General features: G+C 39.7%; 1 protein-coding gene across 1 annotated transcript in view; it reads left to right on the top strand.

Moving 5' to 3' along the window:
• Positions 1-19086, top strand: part of nr5a2 (nuclear receptor subfamily 5, group A, member 2) — a 69583-nt gene that overhangs the window by 36146 nt on the left and 14351 nt on the right. The window contains exons 5-6 of the mRNA XM_086263253.1: positions 2609-2728; positions 6439-6586. Of these exons, the coding sequence (XP_086119379.1) occupies positions 2609-2728; positions 6439-6586 (268 nt within the window). The remainder of the gene's footprint in view (positions 1-2608; positions 2729-6438; positions 6587-19086) is intronic.

Genomic DNA, 19086 nt, shown 5'->3' with positions numbered 1-19086 from the left:
TCACCAGTCCCCCTCTTCCAAGCGGGTGTCCCCTGCCCCAGTCTAGCCTCCCATTGCCCCCCTTTGATGACCCAGGACTCTTGTCAGAGAAGAGCTTCCAGGCGGGCAGAGTGAGGACAGGCCTTTGATGAGTATCCCGATACTTGCCAGCACCAGTGACATACAGTGGAGTCCTTTGAAGAGCCTGGGCCTTACATGTAATCATTCGTACACACACGCACACACACACACTTCCAACATCCTGAGGTTGGGGAGATAAAGAGAATTGGATTAGGGCACAATATAGAAAACACCCTCTTTTGAGCGTCTTACTTGCTTTCTGATGGTTTTAATGAAGGCATTTCCCTTGCACTTGAGTGACTACCAGAGTGGAACCGCAAAAATAGATGTATATAGGAAGGAGGCGGGAGAGAGACAGACCCTGTGATGCTGTCAAAAATGCTAGAAAAAGTCAGAGCAGCATTGCCAAACTGATGAAAGAGAAGTGGGAGACATGAAACGTTTCAAGGCAAATTTCTCACCGTGCCATATCTCTCGTATACGCGTCATTTTATTCCATCACAGTGTGCTAGAAGCATAACGATCCCCTCCATGTGGACTTTTTCTGAATTCAAATATGATTTTTTTTAACTAATGACATTTACCTTGTAGTAAGAGAAAATGATGTAATAAATATGTTAGGAGATGCCAGATACTCACATCTCACTTTTTGGTTAACAACAAAAAGATGTGATCAAACAAATCTCACAGAAAAAAGGAAGTCCTTCCTACTTTGGCGTAATGTCAGCACTAAATGCTTGTTTTTAAGGTCAAAACAAAACCAAATCACTTTTGAAAAGAAAAACTATGTTAGGGGAGCGACAATTCAAATACAAATACAAAGAGCTGCTCTATATCAAGGTAAACAATAAATAGTAACTCCAATCAGGAGGAGTACAGCAACCAAATGACAACTGCCGTGCAAGTAAAGAATAGTCAGGCAGCCCACGTGTCGTCTAACCAAGTGTGTTGTCTATTGTTGTGTCTTTGTGGTGGAAGGTAAACAAACACTGTTTGCCACCAGCCTCAGATCACCAGTCAAAACAGGCCTAATCAACAAGAGATAGACTTCAGATTAGGCCATATCCAGTGTCGTGTCATACAAGGTAATAAAGGTGGAATGAAAGTTGTTGACATGAAATGAGTAACTAAGGTCACTTGATATCAAACAATCTGAACCCTTTATGATTTCCATGGAGCACCAAAAAGAAAAAGACATTCCTTTCAAACCTTTCCGCGATACACCATCGATCCACATTCTTCATACTGCAAGCTTTGGATGCCCCTCACAGACAGTTCTCACATACTCAAAGCAGCAGACCCCTGTGTGCTCAGAAAGACACATTATTCCCAGCAAAGCCACAAAGTGCACACTGTTTACTGATAGAAGAGGTGGGAGAAGAAAGAAAGAACTACTTATACATTTTCCTCATTCCATCCCTCTCACTGTGTTCTCCATTTTTTTTTTTTTTTTGAGTCTAGCTATGTAGAGTAATGATTAACACGGTTGGGCATGGGAAGAGACTAGCAGTCACAATGGAGGGGGTTGTTTTGGTTCCCAAAACCACTATTTCACCTGTGTCAGCTTCCAAAGTTTACCTGTCAGGTCCCTGGGAGCAGACGGCTGGTATTAGAGGGGGGAAAAACAAATGGGGGGGGTGGACTATTTAATCATTATCATCTGTGGAATCACTCAGAAACTCCTGGCAATGGGCAAACAGATAAACCTGGCAACATTGTTAAATCAGGCACGCAGCAAAGTGCTTAACTGTGTGGGGAAAGGTTCACATGAGAAAGCTTTAGAGTGCATACAGGGGACTTTTGAGCTTTGTGTAAGGTTGGGAAAAAAATGCCTGTGGTACGCTACTGATCAATAGTGATTGACCTGTGAGAAAGCTTACCCGGCAAACAGCTGCCTGTGATATTTACAAGCCGCTACGGCTGACAAAGTGCTTCAGCTTTTTTCAGCGCTTTTTTTTTCTGTGGGTGGCTCTATACTATTTGGCTGTAGCCTTTATTTCTCAAGGTCTTTGTACAATATTATCACCGCTCTACATTTCAGATTATTTGACAGACTGGATTTTCTAACAGGCATTTTTAGCATTTGGAAAAAACCCAACGTGCAGTAAAAATGTTTAGAGCAGGTGACCTCATAGACTGATCGTGGAGCCTGTAAAATGATTATAGTATTTATGACACAATCTTAACCACAAATTTTAACAGTGTGACTTTGCTTACAAGTTCCTGTTTAAAACTTGATTTGTTTTCAGTGACTTACAGATATAAGACTTTAATTTTTGGAACATTAAACACATTTTGTACAGTTTGCACATCCCATGTTTTCTACGCCCCTCCTGAACACACAACTCTGTGTGTTGATGACTGCAAACCCGTCTAAATAACATGTAATAAAGGAGTGCAATGAAAGACATGCAATCTGCACTGATGACAGTTACGGTATTGTACATCTGGCATTCAGTCTCAACAGAGACTGTTGTTACAGCTTTATAAGAGCGGAAAAATAAACACCTGGCCTGATGTGGATTTTTGTATATGCATCTCTAATCAGGTGGATGACCAGATGAAGCTGCTGCAGAACTGCTGGAGTGAACTCCTCATTCTCGACCACGTTTTCCGCCAGGTGGTGCATGCCAAGGAGGGCTCCATCCTATTGGTCACTGGCCAACAGGTAAGAACTACTTCCAGCATTTTCCGCTTCTTTTTTGTTTTTGTCCAATCTTGTATCACTCAAACTCTGAAAAAAAAAAACCTTTTCTTTCTTTCTGTTAAAAGGGGATTTTTCCTTCCCACTGTTGCCAAGTGATTGCTCACAGACATGTCGCCTGATTGTTGGGGTTTCTTTCTAAGATTATAGGCTCTTACAGTTTTTCTCAGAGCATGAAGACTCAAACAGTGAATAAATAAAGCACTCAGACACTCATGCTGCAGCATAGTGAGTGGGTGGACAGATAAAAAATGCAGCTAAATGTGTTATTTTCTTTTACTGGGGGTCTTTGAGGAAGTTGGTGGGAGATGGTGCCTGAAGCCCTAACAAGAAATCTCAATGCATCAGAATGCCATGTGCTGATTTGTGTTTCGGCTTCTCACACACACACACACGCACACACACGCACACGCACACACACACACACACACACACACACACACAAGCACTCACAAAGCAAGCTGTCTTTAAATACACAAACCCAAAGCAAACATAGAAGACTCACTCGGTCTTCAGTGATTCTCAAAATCGCACACAAACAAAGGCACATTTTAAAAAGAGAAAGAGAGAGTGTGTGCAGTCACAAAGGTGCGAAACTGCTCATCATGAATATGCCTCTGACCAATCAGATGGCTGTCAGTGAGTTGAGAAGTCATGCATTATTGATTGTCTTGCACTGCAAAAACATTGCTTTTCGACAAATGTTTTACAACAATAGATTCTGGCGAGCGCGTGTGCACTGTGTACAGGGGGAGTCCTTTTAATTCCGCGATTCTGAATGAAGACAAGGTCACAGTCGATTCTGAGCATGGGTGAAGAAGCAGCCAGTACTGCCTCTAGTGGGAACTACAAACTATAACAAATAGTGCTATGGTAGTAGTAACAGGTAAATAAGAGTTTGAAGAAAAAAATAAATAAAAAGGCAGAAGAAGCGGTGCAAGATTGTTGAACAGATGGACGGAGGGAGTAAACTGATGGAAGGAGACTGAGTTGGATAATAGGAGGGAGAAGAAAAGAAAGGAGGCAGAATGAGGTAGAAGAAGGCAGAAATGTGCCAAAAGTAGAAGAGATGAGGATGGATCGGGGAGGAGATGATGAGGCGAAGCAGATAAGGCTGTTTTAAAAGGCCCGAACAGCGAGGTGCAGGAATAGGGGGAGGAGGAGGGGCTGATAGTCAGGGGAGGTGCTGGATGGCGGTTTCGTTTTGCATACTTTGGTTAATGAACAGCTGGTGTTGAGGATGTGTGTGTGTGTTTGGAAATGTATGCATGTGTGTGTGGGAGGGGGGGGGGGGGGGGGGGGTCTGAAACAGTTCATTATCTCCTATTATTCTCCACCTGGCCAGGGGTGACAGCACAGTGATAATGCAAGGGATATTTAAACCGCAGTAGCAACACCACCCAAAGCAAATGCTACACAAACACAATCAGGACTTGATGGGAGAGCGCTGCACCGAGTCTGGCAAAAGCCTTCTCTGACCTTAGTGCCCAGTAAGAAGCAAATCTGTGTTGTACATGGAGTACATGTAGTCCTCTGGTCTATAAACTATATATCAGTATTTTTAAAAAGGACCACGTATTTGTAGTTCTAACCTTTACACAGAGTGGCTGCATCAGGTTAGAAGCATAGTCCCAACAGCAAAACAGAGGGCCATTTGTCCAAGAATGCAGAGTGTGCAAAATCTTAATTTTGAACAGATACTACAGTTTTACAAGGTGGATTTTTTTTCCCTTTGGCAGCCCAAACGAAATAACACAGCTGGTATTTTATACTATTGAATTGCCAGAATGCCCATATGTAGTGTATTATGAGGAATTAACCAAACGATGCCATAACACGAAGCAGCCATTGAGGACAGGCCTTAGTTCATGCCGTAATTAATCCATTGTTGCACTGAAACTGATTGCACTTTGTCCTCAAGTGCATTGAGGCAAATCACCACATTTATTCTGAAATAAATTCGCAAAGTTTACCAGGAGATATTGTACTGCTTTTATTAAAAAAATGTGACTGAAGGACCAGAGCTTTGCTCATATGGAGAATTTAAACAGATGTTTCTTCCCTCTTGCTTTGAAGCAAGCTGCTTCTTTGCTCTTGCCAGTCATACGCTCCATTCATACTGACATTTGAAGAGAAATCCATTGAACTAGCAGATTAACTGCTACAGCCTGTCATTTGCCTTCTGTCTTGCCCGGTCTCATGTCCCTATGTTTGTTGTCCCTTGCTTGTTAATTTTATTCTTTTTTTTCTGCCTTTCTTTCTCTTTACTACTGCATGTCACCAACAGCAGTGAGAAATGACCATGAGTGCTTGTTCTTTATCCTGTCATAGGATCAAACACACAGTGGAACTTGTACAAATGTGAGCAAACATGAAATGACAAAGGCTGGACTGATCTGTTGAATGATTTAGCAAGGCCTCACAGTGTGGCAGTCAGCCGGCTACAAAAAAACACTATAAGAGTGTTCCTGGTGTGTATTAAATTCAAATGACTATATATATATATATATATATATATATATATATATATATATATAGTCATATATACACACCAACCTATTTTCACCTTTCATATTAATCCTAATGTTCAGCAAAGACTATATTTATGATAAGTTAAGATTTGAAGGTTTAATCATATATTCGCCCTCTATGTCTCTCCAGGGGTGATAATAAAGTGGTATTGATTGATTGATTGATACGCAGGTCACCAGAGTTAGTGCTAAGTCTGCTATAGTGACACTATAGCGTTTTATTTGGTCTCTCTTTTTACTTAAGGCTGGGAGGCAATAACCCAAGGCATCACCATCAACAGTCCAATCCTTCAATGAACTTATTTCATGCACAGTTGATTTTATGTAAATTGATTGACACCTTGGAAGGGGGGCAGTGTTTGCTTTTCACAGAGCCATAGCTCTTTCTGTCTCGGAGGTGTTAAGATGGGAAGACAGGGACAGAGGCGTCGGGGCAAAGTGGGAGAGTGCAGTGTAATAAAAGCACACGGAAGGAAAAAAAGTGGGGAAGGCAGATAAATAAATGAAAAAATTGGTGTATTATCAACATGTATGTCCCTTTGACCCTTTTCTTATTTGCAAAGGGAAAAAAAACGTATTCCAGTCATCTTATTTACACTGTAAGTAAAATCCAAACTCACGGCTGCTTATAATTACAAATGGAAGCTCGCAGGGAACCTCTTCCTGACTCGCACCAACATCTACCTTCCCCTGGAAACCCTCACACAGTCAATTATAGTAATGAATTGTCAATAAGTATAAAAATTTAATACGGTCCTGCTTATGGTGAGTGGCGACTAAGGACTTGCCTCTCATTCAAATGAGCTGCAGCTGCAGGTTTGAAGCACACCTGCAAAAGGAGTGTGTAAGTGGTGTTAATGTTTATAGGTTAGACCTAAGGAAGCATGTTAGCCATTTTTGTATCCATGTGAAAGAAGTGAAAGAGAAGTGACAGACTAGAAATGGGTGATTTACTCTGTCACAAACCAAACCACCGTCCAATTATTGCTATGGGGCTGTAAAACTCCCAAATCAGTGATCAACTAAGTGACATTGTGTTCTATTTGGTATCTACAACTATGTTTTCAAAACTTCTGCTCAAACTCCAGTCAGAGTCACTTAAATGCACACATTTTTACCTTCTTCTTTCCTATTTTTTTAAAGGTGGACTACGCAGTGATTGCCTCACAGGCGGGAGCAACTCTCAACAATCTGTTGAGCCACGCCCAGGAGCTGGTGGCCAAACTACGCTCTCTGCAGCTGGATCAACGGGAGTTTGTCTGCCTGAAGTTCCTGGTGCTTTTCAGCCTGGGTAAGTCAGATATATTTTATATCAGCTAGGAGGAACACGGGAATTGAGAGGAAGGGGTGGTTCTGAAACGCACAAAATAGTGAAAGGGCAAATGGATGTGAGGTAGGTGTGGTTGGTCTTTTTTAGATGGATGTGGCAGCTCTTGTATATACGTCTGGGTCTAAAATTTAAATGTATTTTTGGTGAGTACAACTCTCAATAAATCTAGGTTCAGTACAGTGCAACCATACAGATGATATAGGACTACGGGTGGATGGAAGTTTAGATCCACTATAGGCAGGTTTACTTTTTCTATTAGCCAGCTCTTGCACATAAATCCATCGGTGGCATTCCCAGCAGCAAATCTCTCACCTGATCTTCCACCACATCTTCAAGTTTCTAAAGTACAAAATTTCTTGAGAAAGAGAGTATGTCAATATGAAGTGTAAATACAAAATAAATATTGACGTTTTTCTTTTCTGAAATTTAGCTGTTGGTCTTTGGCATCGCAGACTTGCTGCAACAAATGCAAATTAAAGATCAGATCCTGGATCAACAATATTAGAAGTCATGAATCACAGTGTGTGCAGGATTATGCCAAGTGCAGTGTAACTCATAACCAGTATTTGAGAAGCGAGCTGTGCATGAGGAATGAGATGTTAGTTTGGAACGGGTGAGAGGGCAAGGGGTCAACAGGGGGGCTTTTCCTCTCAGAATTTGCTGTAGAGCTTTGGAAAGGAAAGAACAGATTTGGAAGGGATCTCAGCTAAAGAAGGGTGAAGGAAGGGAAGGAGGAAATAGGAGGAAGATGAAGAGCGAGCGGGAATTGAACTGGTCGTGCTGTTTGAAGGCAGGCACCAGCCTGAAGTATTTTGGAGACAGACGGGCGGGAGCTGAGGCTAGAGAGTGCATGGGATTTGGGAAGGAAGGTAAGTGGAGGAATATAAAGCTTGATGAGTTAAGGGACAAAAAGAAGGGTAACTTTGATGGCATGTGGTGTGTGTGCGTGCATTCTCCTCAGTGTGTGTGTCTGTATCCCAAAGCTGCTCTCGAATCTCTAAGCCGAGGTCAGACATTGCCAGGAGACTGTCATCTCTGACTCTTTCCTAACGAGTCTGCAACAAATTGCCTCTGAGGAATACACACACACACACACACACACACACACACACACACACACACACACTGAGCCAAACCTGTTTAACATCCCACATTACTGAAGCCAGTAGTGTCAACATAGGGCCCTCTATGGCATGGAGAGCAACACTGGCTTACATGTGATGAATATTTTCCTCCTGCTTAGCTCCCAGTCCCTTCTGACAACATGTAATTCACAAGAGTCACACTTTCACTTCTTTAACACCTCTGAACAGAGAAAACAGCACTAATGAACTATACATACACACATATATGCGATCAGGAGGAATTAATGCTTGTGCGCATTTGCAAAGAAAGAGACAGGGAGTGTGTGTGTGTGTGTGTGTGTGTGTGTGTGTGTGTGTGTGTGTACACATCTGTGTGCATGCATGTGTTTGTTTCAGTTTTTTATAGGGTGGGGATGTTGCTGGGGCTCAGGGTCTAAATAATTTGGCAGAAACATCATCCATAATGAAAGGCCCACCTGAGGGATGTGTATCGCCCCCGGCAGTGCCTGTTCTCCGGCGTTGCCCAGGCCTCCCGCAAAAGAAGGCCGGCACAGACGCCATAGAGCTGGCTGAGGGGATCAGCGTTAGCCGAGGTGGTGTTGGTGGGATGAGGGGAGGAGAGAGGCTCGAGCTACGTAGAGCCAGGAGATTACATTATGTGATTAATATCACATACAGCTGAAACTGAGTATGTAATTGGCTGTAAGAAGGCTGAGCTACAAATATGTTTACTTTGGGGAATTAATGTGCATAATGTGTGTAGCATCGGTAGTGGTATGTATATTTAAATATCAAAACACATTATCAGAAGGGTCAAATTAATTTGCGACACAGCTATCTGTGCCCTACCGACAGAGCCAGTTATTAAGGGTCGTAGGGAAATGAGGCATAAAAGTAGATGTACACTGACTGCTGAACTAAAAGATTAGACTCTTTCTGTTTATTAGCCTAATTTAATCTCTAATACTGGTCACTTTACTCTCTAATTTAAAAGGGATGTGTTCATTACGACAGGTTTGAGACTAGGAACTGTTTGCACTACTTTGATTGATTGGTAATTTATTTCAACATGTGAACAATATACAAGTACATTTAGAAAAGAAATGAGAGAAAAAAAATATACTATACAAATTACATACAAAAAAACATTCTGATTAATTTACATGTTGAAAGGGAGTGGGAAGAAGTATACACTTATTTAATCCCACCCCTGTCCCATAAATTATCAGTGAATATTTAGTCAGCTTCCTTACTGATATAATTTGTAATAAAAATAGTGAACAGATTTCTGATATACTATATACTATAATATCACATCATGAATTTTTTGTTTGTTTGTTTTTAAATAGAGACATTCACTTAATTTAAATATTTTCCTTTTCTTTATAGATCGAGAAGATCATATTTTTATAACTCTTTTTGAACAGTTTTATGTTTGGACATTGCTTTAATTCCATATTCAGTTTGTTCCATAGTTTCACTCCTTGAACAGAAACACAAAAGCCTTTTCTTGTAGTACGTACCTTCATTGTTTTGAAGTTACAAAAACCCCTTAAATTATAACTTCCTTCTTTCAAAAAAAACATACTCTGAATATTACCTGGCAGTTCTTTATTTTTTGCTTTGAATAGAATTTGTGCTGTTTGGAATTTCACTATATCGTCAATTTTCAATATTTCAGACTGCAAAAATAGTGAGTTTGTATGTTCCCTATAACCTGCATTGTGGATGATTCGAATTGCTTTCTTTTGAAGAGTAAAAAGTGAATGTAATGTGGTTTTATAGTTATTGCCCCAGACCTCTGCACAATAGCTTAAGTATGGTGAAACCAGTGAACAGTAGAGAATATGAAGTGATGTTCTGTCGAATACCTGTTTTGCCTTGTTTAGTACTGCAATGCTTCGTGATACTTTGGAATGAATATATCTTACGTGAGCTCTCCAGTTAAGTTTTTCATCTATTATTACCCCCAGAAATTTATTTTCACTGACTCTTTCAATATCAACACCATTTATTTGAATCTTTGCATTTGTATTTAAACTACTATTTCCAAATAACATAAGTTTAGATTTATTCAAATTTAATGATAATTTGCTTTTATCAAGCCAGAACTTCACTTTACTTATTTCATTAGTCATATCCTCCAATAAATTCTGCAGATCATCACCAGAGCAAAAAATGTTTGTATCGTCAGCAAAGAGAACCATTTTTAATACTTTGGACACTTTACAGATGTCGTTAATGTACAAGTTGAAGAATTTTGGACCCAAAACTGACCCTTGGGGTACACCACAAGCAATGTCCATACATAAGGAGCAACCACCATTTATTTTCACAAACTGCTTTCTGTCACTTAAATAACTCCGGACCCAATCTAAAACTACCCCTCTGACACCATAACGTTCCAGTTTTCTTATTAATATATCATGATCTATAGTGTCAAATGCCTTTGTCAAGTCTATGAATAACCCAGCCACATATTGCTTTTTGTCTACTTTAACACTGTGGCTCTACTTACTTAGCACACACTACATTTGCATCTATTTAAATAAGCATGTTAAATCACGGGATTAAACCCTGAGAAATACCCAGTAATTCAGTGCCCGGACAGCCTTTTATAAAACTAATAAAGTGGCTTCTATAGATTTGTTTGCTTCTCCTATCACAGATACTGCTATCATGATTGCTACTGCTGCTATTACAGCTGCTATCAATGGATCGCTGCTATGATTATCATCTGAGCCCCACACCTTACAGTTGACAGCCAATGCCAATATGGCATGCAGTGCAGTATTTTAAGTGTCCTCTTGTGCAACATGGTGGAAAGTAAAAGTGAGACACTGGGTTTTGTAGCACCCATATTTAACTGTAAATTTAGTCTTTCTCGAACTTTGTTTAAATATACTTTCATTTAACTTCTACTGAAGTTTATTTACAGTATATGCATGCAGTACCAGTCTATAAACTTCCCCTTTTGTCCAGCAGTCAGCTTGAAGCAGCGGGCTCAGGGCAAACACGCAGAGACGAAAAGGCATTGCAAACAATATATAGTAGAAAGCAAGAATTAGAAAATATTAGACATTATATCACAAATTAGTGCCAAGAACTCAATTTCTTATTCTATTTTATTTATTATTGCACTTCTTTCTAGTTTTTATGATTTTGAGTATATAGCGCTCTGTGACTACATGTCTGCAAAAGGTGTTTTATAAATAAACTTTACTTACTCACTCACTTACATACAGCTGGTGATTTCCCATGTGAGTCATCCCCCCTCTCTTTCTGTACATGGGCAGTCAGTCATTCACTCCCTGGCAGAGGAGCTTTTAGTTAAGCCAGTTGTCAATAAAAACAGAGATATAGATGTCAACCCAGCTGAGAGGAGACACTTGTCATGATCTGTATGTGCGCTTGTTTTCGGAGTTATACTTCCTGTTTGCTTTCGTTTTGTTTATTGCTTTATTTTATCTCTTTCTATCACTGTCTCTCACTTTCCCCTGTCACTCCCTGTCTTCGGTGAAGGCTTTTACCCTCTATCAAGGAGGAGATTATCACTCTGAGATCATTGATCTCCTAAGTGTTTGTAGGACTGTGAGCAATGATTGTATGTCTTGGGCATTGAGCAAAGGACACACATAACGGCAGCGAGAGTTTGAGGGCTGTCTGGATCAGAGTTTGGAGAAGGATTACTACGAGTCATTGAGTGTCAAGAAACTGTTAATGGGCCTTTGATTTCCTTTAACAGACTTAAAGACCTAACAGAAAGACTGACAGGCTGTGTGGGTTACAGAGCATTACCAGAGGTGAAGGGACACGTTTGAATTCAGGCTGAGTAAAAATAAAAGATCTTCTCTTTATATTTTAAGCCCTCCTTTACGTTTGAAACCTGGAAAAATTATCAGCTTTTGTCCTAAATCTTCACGATGTGTTTCTGGTTCATCATGTATAGTTTCCAAACTTTGAAAGCAGATACAGAGACAGAGGTCACAAAGTGCTCACCCAGCAACCAGTTAACCCAGCTTAGTGGGTCAGACCTCATCAGCTGTAATTCGGTGAGACATGTGCTGCCAATCCTTGTGAACTGAGAGGAGAACCAGAGTACTGCCAGACCAGTGCAGGGTGGTAAATGGTCCCAGTGGAGAGAGTGCATTTGTGGACATACCTGTAGCCCTAAATAATGTCCTCATACTGCAGCATTTAGCAGGAAAACAGGCAGTAGCGTGCTGAAAATGTGTAACTGTGCTCACTTTGTAATCGTTCATTATTCATCATTCATTATGTTGCTTAAAATCTTTTCTATTGATCAATATATCATGCATAATTATGCTTTCTGTGCAATGCAACCGTTTATTGGTTATATTATTCCTCTATTAAACACGAGTACAGCTGATTGTTTTAGGGTTTGTTCTCATTATTTGCTTGTTTCTATTTTTTTAGAGATGGAATAAATGAAATCAAATTTTTAAAAACAGCTAAATAAAAGCTAAATGTGGATGGCTATTATGTGTCTAAAATAGACCCAGTTATTGCCATTAAAACAACAATAGAAAATATCTTTTGTTTTTCTTTCAGGCATTGTGTAACTACAGATATACATATTTGTAATCTTTATAAGTGATGCAGACCAATGCTGCTTTTGTTTCATCTGTTAAAGTAAACTTGGTGGTTCTCTTAGTGATCAGAAATGGGCAGTGTTGTCCATTCATAAGAAATCAAGACAGGGCAGCCAGTGATTCAAGAGCTGCCTCAGCAATTCAACACATTAGCCGTCTGTCAAGCGATTAGTCAGTCACTGAAATTGGAGTTTAGAGACACCCACCCATCAAGTCTTTGCCACCCTTCATCCCTCTCCATCCATCCAGGCCTCTGTATTGTCTCTTGTCTCATTGCTCTGTCCTTTCTCTCTGTTTTTTTTAACATCCATCTTTGTACAGCTCAATCTATCACTACTCTATCGCCACATCCACCTCCATTGGTCCTCATTCATCTTAATTCACTATTTATTTCTTTACTTCCTCACCCAACTTTCACTTCACCTCTTTTTCTATCCCTAAACATGGCCAACATCACAAACAATTAAATGTATAGATGGATTCAACTTTAAAAAATAACATTTAAGTTAGTTTAATATCTAATAGTAACCAGTAACTGCTTTGATACTGAAGATATTTACAATTATTTGAATTTAATTCAGATTACAAGCATTATAGCAGATTTTTTCATCCGATCATACTGCTTTTAACCATTCCCGCCATTTGAATTCCACTTTTTACAGCATCAGCACCCAGTCACCCCCGTCCCCATACAATGAAACATCTTTCATTAGCATGTTTTGTGTGCCACACAAAACGTTTTTTCAATTTTTTTTTTTTCTTTTTGCGCGCTGCGAGGTCAGACACCAATCTGCTGACAGCAACACAAAGCAGAAAACGTGATTAACCTTGATGAAAACAAACAAGTTTCTCTCCCTCTCTGTATTTCTTTATCATTTTTGTTTCCTCGCACAATGAGAGAGAAAAAAAGATATAATTCCCAGACAGGTACATCCTAATTAAGCAACAGCCGAGGCTGCTCAGAATCAATACACTGATCCCTGGCCAGTGAGCAGGGGAGCTGGATAACGCAAGCCCCCTTACACGCACACGTACACAAACACACACTCACATGCCCATAAAACATGGCAAATATTCATTTCCTGAAAAGAATTCAATCATTTAAAATTCATTCAGGAATTGATTAAAACTGAGAAGCAGTGACAGTTCAACATTTATTCTATTGAGCCATTTAGTAGAGCATGCTCAGTAATCCGTGTTTAATAATGTTCTAACAAAGTTTAACAGATTTTTTCTCCCTTTTTGGAGGCAAACTTGCACTTGGCTACAAGTCAACAGAATGGAGCATGATGTGTACCTTTGGCCTGATCAATACGTGAATAAAGTATAGTTAGGGTGTACATGTGTTCTTATCCCCTCGTCTTGACTGAACACAAAATATGATTCTCTTTTCCTGTTCTCTGGAGTCATGTGGATGAGCCAGTGCATACATTAAATTAATAAATTAATAAATAATGAGAATAAAAGCACTATTGTTTACTGTAACGCACAAAAAAGTAACAGTAAAACAACAAAATGTAATCTGCGTAATCTGTTAAAACTTTGCCCTGTGTGCATGTGGCAATCATAAAGCAAACAGTAGGGGGAAAAAAATGCTGAAACTGATAACTTAAAAGAAACAACAGAACCCACGAGTGTAAAAATAGAAAAGAAACAAAGTCCCCACTGTATCTACTAAGACTGCTAATAATATGAATAGCACACAATTATTTACAGTAAAGGAGTATAAACATAAGAGGCGTCTTTATGACAGCAATCTTGGAGTGTTGCCCTGATTTTGATAACTCCAACATTTGAACATTATCCAATAGATTTCAGACTTTTTAGCAAAAGGCTAAGTTGAAACATTTGACTCATGGCTTTGTCCATTTTTATTCCAGACTTGGTAAATGAACTGATTCTTATTTAGCACTTTTCTACTCTCCTGGAGTACTCAAAGCGCTCTATACAACATGCCACATTCACCCAATCACACCTGTTCTCACAGTCACTGACTCTAAACTGAGTGCTGTCTAACCACATTCATACTCAAATGGATGCATCGGAGAGCAACTTGGGGTTAGTATCTTGCCCAAGGATACTTGGCATGCAGACTGAAGGAGGCAGGGATCGAACCCCCAACCTTCCGATCAGTAGGTGACCAGCTCTACCTCTTGAGCTACAGACACCTCCGGATTGGACTTGGATTGTTAATCTGATGGAAGAATTACATACTGTAAATTAATCACTGTTTTCCAATGCATTCTTATCCATTGCAATACATTTGCTGTCATTAAGAAAGTAAATGAGTTAATCATTTGTTAAGACTTTTGAGGACATGGCAGCCTATTGCACAATCACTCAAACGTCCTGACAGCTGGTCTGCTGCATGCTGAAATTGGGTTAGGCAAACTAGGACATTTAATAGGACTGCAGTAGATGTACACTTTACCTCATTTAGGTTGCTTGTTTTTTTCCGAAGCTGCACTCGTGGAAACACAAATACCATGTACACCAATGTCAATTTAGAACTGTTAGTCAGAGATTAACCTGTTGGCATGACTGGTTAGAAGAGTTTCCCTTAGTTAGATAATGCACATTGCAATGTGTAAATCATGCATTTACAATCCCATATGGAAAAGATATAAATTGTATAAAGTTTGTATCTGTCTTGTATGAAAAGCTTACAAGAGTGAAAACAGATATAAGATCCTTAGAAAAATTATATAAATGGAACTTGTATGTTTTGGATACTTACTAAAAGAATATATGAAACAGCCACTTTCATGAGTAAATCATATAAACCTTATATGATTCAATATATGAAGTAGGCCACATCTGATGCAAGTCTTTTATAAGTTTTTTCTATTTCTTTTCCATATGGGATAGCCTGAACAAGCTTCGCAGTCGAATGTGCACTGTGTGACTTCAGGCTTTCCCGGACGAAAGATGACCAATTCAATTCAATTTTATTTATATAGCGCCAAATCACAACAAACGTCACTTCAAGGCGCTTTATATTGTACACTAGATTGCACAATAATAGATACAGAGAAAACCCAACAATCATATGACCCCCTATAAGCAAGCACTTTGGTGACAGTGGGAAGGAAAAACTCCCTTTTAACAGGAAGAAACCTCCGGCAGAACCAGAAGAGAGACAGAGGTTAATAACAGATATGATTCAATGCAGAGAAGTCTATTAACACATAGTGAGTGAGAAAGGTGACTGGAAAGGAAAAACTCAATGTGTCATGGGAATCCCCCGGCAGCCTACGTCTATTGCAGCATAACTAAGGGAGGATTCAGGGTCACCTGGTCCAGCCCTAACTATATGCTTTAGCAAAAAGGAAAGTTTTAAGGCTAATCTTAAAAGTAGAGATAGTGTCTGTCTCCTGAATCCAAACTGGAAGCTGGTTCCACAGAAGAGGGGCCTGAAAACTGAAGGCTCTCCATCCCGTTCTACTTTTAAATACTCTAGGAACAACAAGTAGGCCTGCAGAGCGAGAGCAAAGTGCTCTAATAGGGTGATATTTTACTACAAGGTCATTAAGATAAGATGGGGCCCGATTATTTAAGACCTTGTATGTGAGGAGCAGGATTTTGAATTCAATTCTGGATTTAACAGGAAGCCAATGAAGGGAAGCCAAAACAGGAGAAATCTGCTCTCTCTTTCTAGTCCCTGTCAGGACTCTTGCTGCAGCATTTTGGATTAGCTGAAGGCTTTTCAGTGAGTTTTTTGGACATCCTGATAATAATGAATTACAGTAGTCCAGCCTGGAAGTAATGAATGCATGAACTAGTTTTTCAGCGTCTCTCTGAGACAGGATATTTCTAATTTTAGAGATGTCACGCAAATGTAAGAAAGCAGTCTCACATATTTGTTTAATATGTGCGTTGAAGGCCAGTGTACAAGTCTTTGTTCTTGGCTCCATGATGTGCATCTACTAAGGAATACACCATTAAGTGAACGCACTCGTCTCATTTAGAAAAAGAGCAAAACAAATGCAAAATATAATAGATGAGAGTAAACTCTTATAAATGAATTGGGTAGAATTCCAACAAAGAAGAAAATCGTTTGTAGTTCTTGGTGCAGAAACCTTGTTTATATGAAGTGTCAGACTTTTCTTTCATCTTGTTTACTTTTATCATTATTTTAAACCGTTCATTTAAATATTCTTAAACACTCTTTTTTATCCCCCCCCCCCCCCCACCACCACCACCACCACCACCACCACCACCACCAAAAAAACAAAAAATAAAAAACAGACAAAAACAGAGAAGGGTACCAACAAATCTGGCATTGTTGCTGTCATATGAGAGAATTCATACAGGCAGTTTCATGTGTGAAGTATTACAGGTCAGATGTGATTTGATAGTTTTTTTCCACGAGAAAAGAGCCGGATGGTATGAGATGCATGTGTTTGAAATGTGGCATGACTGGTGACTCATAGTGTACGAGTTCATGGCGGTGCAGACAGCTCTGACAAATGTTTGTGTCCCATAAATTAGTTTCAGTCACTGATTGGTCCATTGACAGCAGTAATGTCAAATGCAATAGTGGTGATTAAACCTTATATATGTATAAGGTTCATAAAGCGCAGTCCACGCACTGAGCGGCTGCATCTAGTCCTTTTTCATCACTTTGTTTTGAATCTTGGTGAAGTGCTCGGCAAACATGTGCTGATTGAAAACTATTGGACTCTCATCTACCTTTCAAACAAATCTTTTTACCCTCCGTCTAGTTTCTCCAGGCATCATTCTGATGCAGGAAACAAACAAAAAAAGGAAAAAAGTTGTTCAAACTTGGTTTCCGACAGAGCCAAATCCAGCTAATCATGTTTGAGTGTCCTGACTTTTCTTTCATTTTTTTTCTTCTTATTAGGAGTAGGTGGGAGTGTGCCCTAAAGCAATGAACCTAATCCTTCTGTATATTTTCTGTCAATTTTATCCTAAGAAATCTAACATGGTGAGCAGTCAGCTCCTGATGGTGGCAGCCACTTTGTAGGGAATTCCATGTAATGAGGCTGTCTAAAAGGCTTTCAGACTTTATCAAGCAATAAAAGCTCCAGCTCACCACTATTACCCAGCAATACTGCAGGCTGTTGTCATTAGGCAGAAGTTGCAGTGAGTTTTGGTGGTGGTGGTTGACAGAGTGAGAATCAGTGTCTCTCATCACTAACCCCACCTTCACGCTCAGCCTTATATCTTCACCTGGGTACAGTTTCAGTTTTCAACATCTCCATCCAGATCATCTCCAACCAGTGCTTAATTTACAGCTCAGGCTGTGTTTTATAGATCTTTTTCCATTATTGCAGAAAACACTTATGTTGACACTGTTAAGCAGTGACATTTATCAGACAGTAAATACAGACAGTCCAATGCTTAACTCTAACCCGGGCCTAAAACAGAGTATGTTCTTGAGTTCATGCCATGCTTATGCTTATTATGTGCTATTGCACACAGCAAACCCACATGGGGTCATTTTGTGTCTATTTGGCTGTTCATGCCTCCCAGTTTTTACAAGCTGGTCACATGTGAATAGGTCCTACTCCCTAGTCATCCCTGTGATGTATCATAATTAATGTGGCAGCAGAGACAGATGGCACAAGAAGTAGATTGCTGCAACAACACTGTTGCATAAAACTACTCCCCAAAATATTGGTTTTGAATGATGTCTTCTATTGTTTTGAAAATAAATTAGAAAAGAGACTGCAACAATTCAGATGCATGTGTGAAAGTTTATAGAGCTATGGGACTCATCCAGTATATGTAACGGTTATTGCGTGCAGTGTAACATTGACTTAAAGGTGATGAATATGTGAGAGGGAGAACCTGAATAATCAGAATAATGAGCAAGCACTTGGCGACAGTGGAAAGGAAAAACTCCCTTTTGACGGGAAGACATCTCCAGCAGAACCAGGTTCAGGGAAGGATAGGCCATCTTCTGTGACCAAGTGAGGGAAAGGGGAAGGAGACAGGATAAAAGAGAATTTAAAAGACAGCATCCTATCCTAAGGATTTCAGATAATAACGTTATAGTGTTTTACATTTGCTGTCCTTATGAGCTATTGTGTATGTGATTTTAGTTTAATTTCAGCACATTTTTTTATTATTTATTCAGTACAGTTTTTGCACCACATGTAATACAAATATCCTTATATCATGTATAATGTTAAATCTTCCTTGTAGCATCACTTTTATTTTGAAAAATAAGCTTTATAAATGATTCCAAACCAGCAGCCTCATTGCAACGGCATAGTAAAGAAAACTTGCTCATCATCTACTGTACCAGTAGTGTTTCAAAAGTAGTTAGATCTCTCTGAATGTAAAATCAAAATATGTGCAGCCCAGCCCTTCACTTCTTCCTGAATATGATGACTGTTGCAAGTTGGCAGCAGAATTTAATGCACTTTAACTCACTGTCCTGCCAAAGCAATTCAGGACATATCCCCTGAACTTCTGCTCCCCTCCATCAATACACTCACTAACTACTCTAGCAGTGAGCACATCCAGACAAATGCTCCTGTAAAAGTGTTTTTTTTTTTTTCTTTAACCAGAAAAAAAATTCACCCTTCTACCTTACCCTGTGTATCTCTCCTGCACTCCCATGTGGGGTGATTTAAGGCAAGATAGGCTATGGAGAAACTGTTCCCCTCTATCTCTCCCTCCTGCCTTCTCTCTCCTTCTCCTTCTCCCTCTCCCTTGGTCTTATTACAGGCTGTCAGTTTATTATAAAACATTAGGAAAGCAGAGGGACACTTGCAGTTACTGTCCTATCGAT

Source organism: Aulonocara sp. 'chitande type north' Nkhata Bay, linkage group LG15, assembly GCF_057382095.1.
Source record: "Aulonocara sp. 'chitande type north' Nkhata Bay isolate Kocher_YH1m ecotype deep benthic linkage group LG15, A_spYH_male_GT1.1, whole genome shotgun sequence".
Taxonomy (NCBI): Eukaryota; Metazoa; Chordata; class Actinopteri; order Cichliformes; family Cichlidae; genus Aulonocara; species Aulonocara sp. 'chitande type north' Nkhata Bay.
Note: the sequence above shows the minus strand (reverse complement) of the source record. Positions and strands in the feature narration are given on the sequence as shown.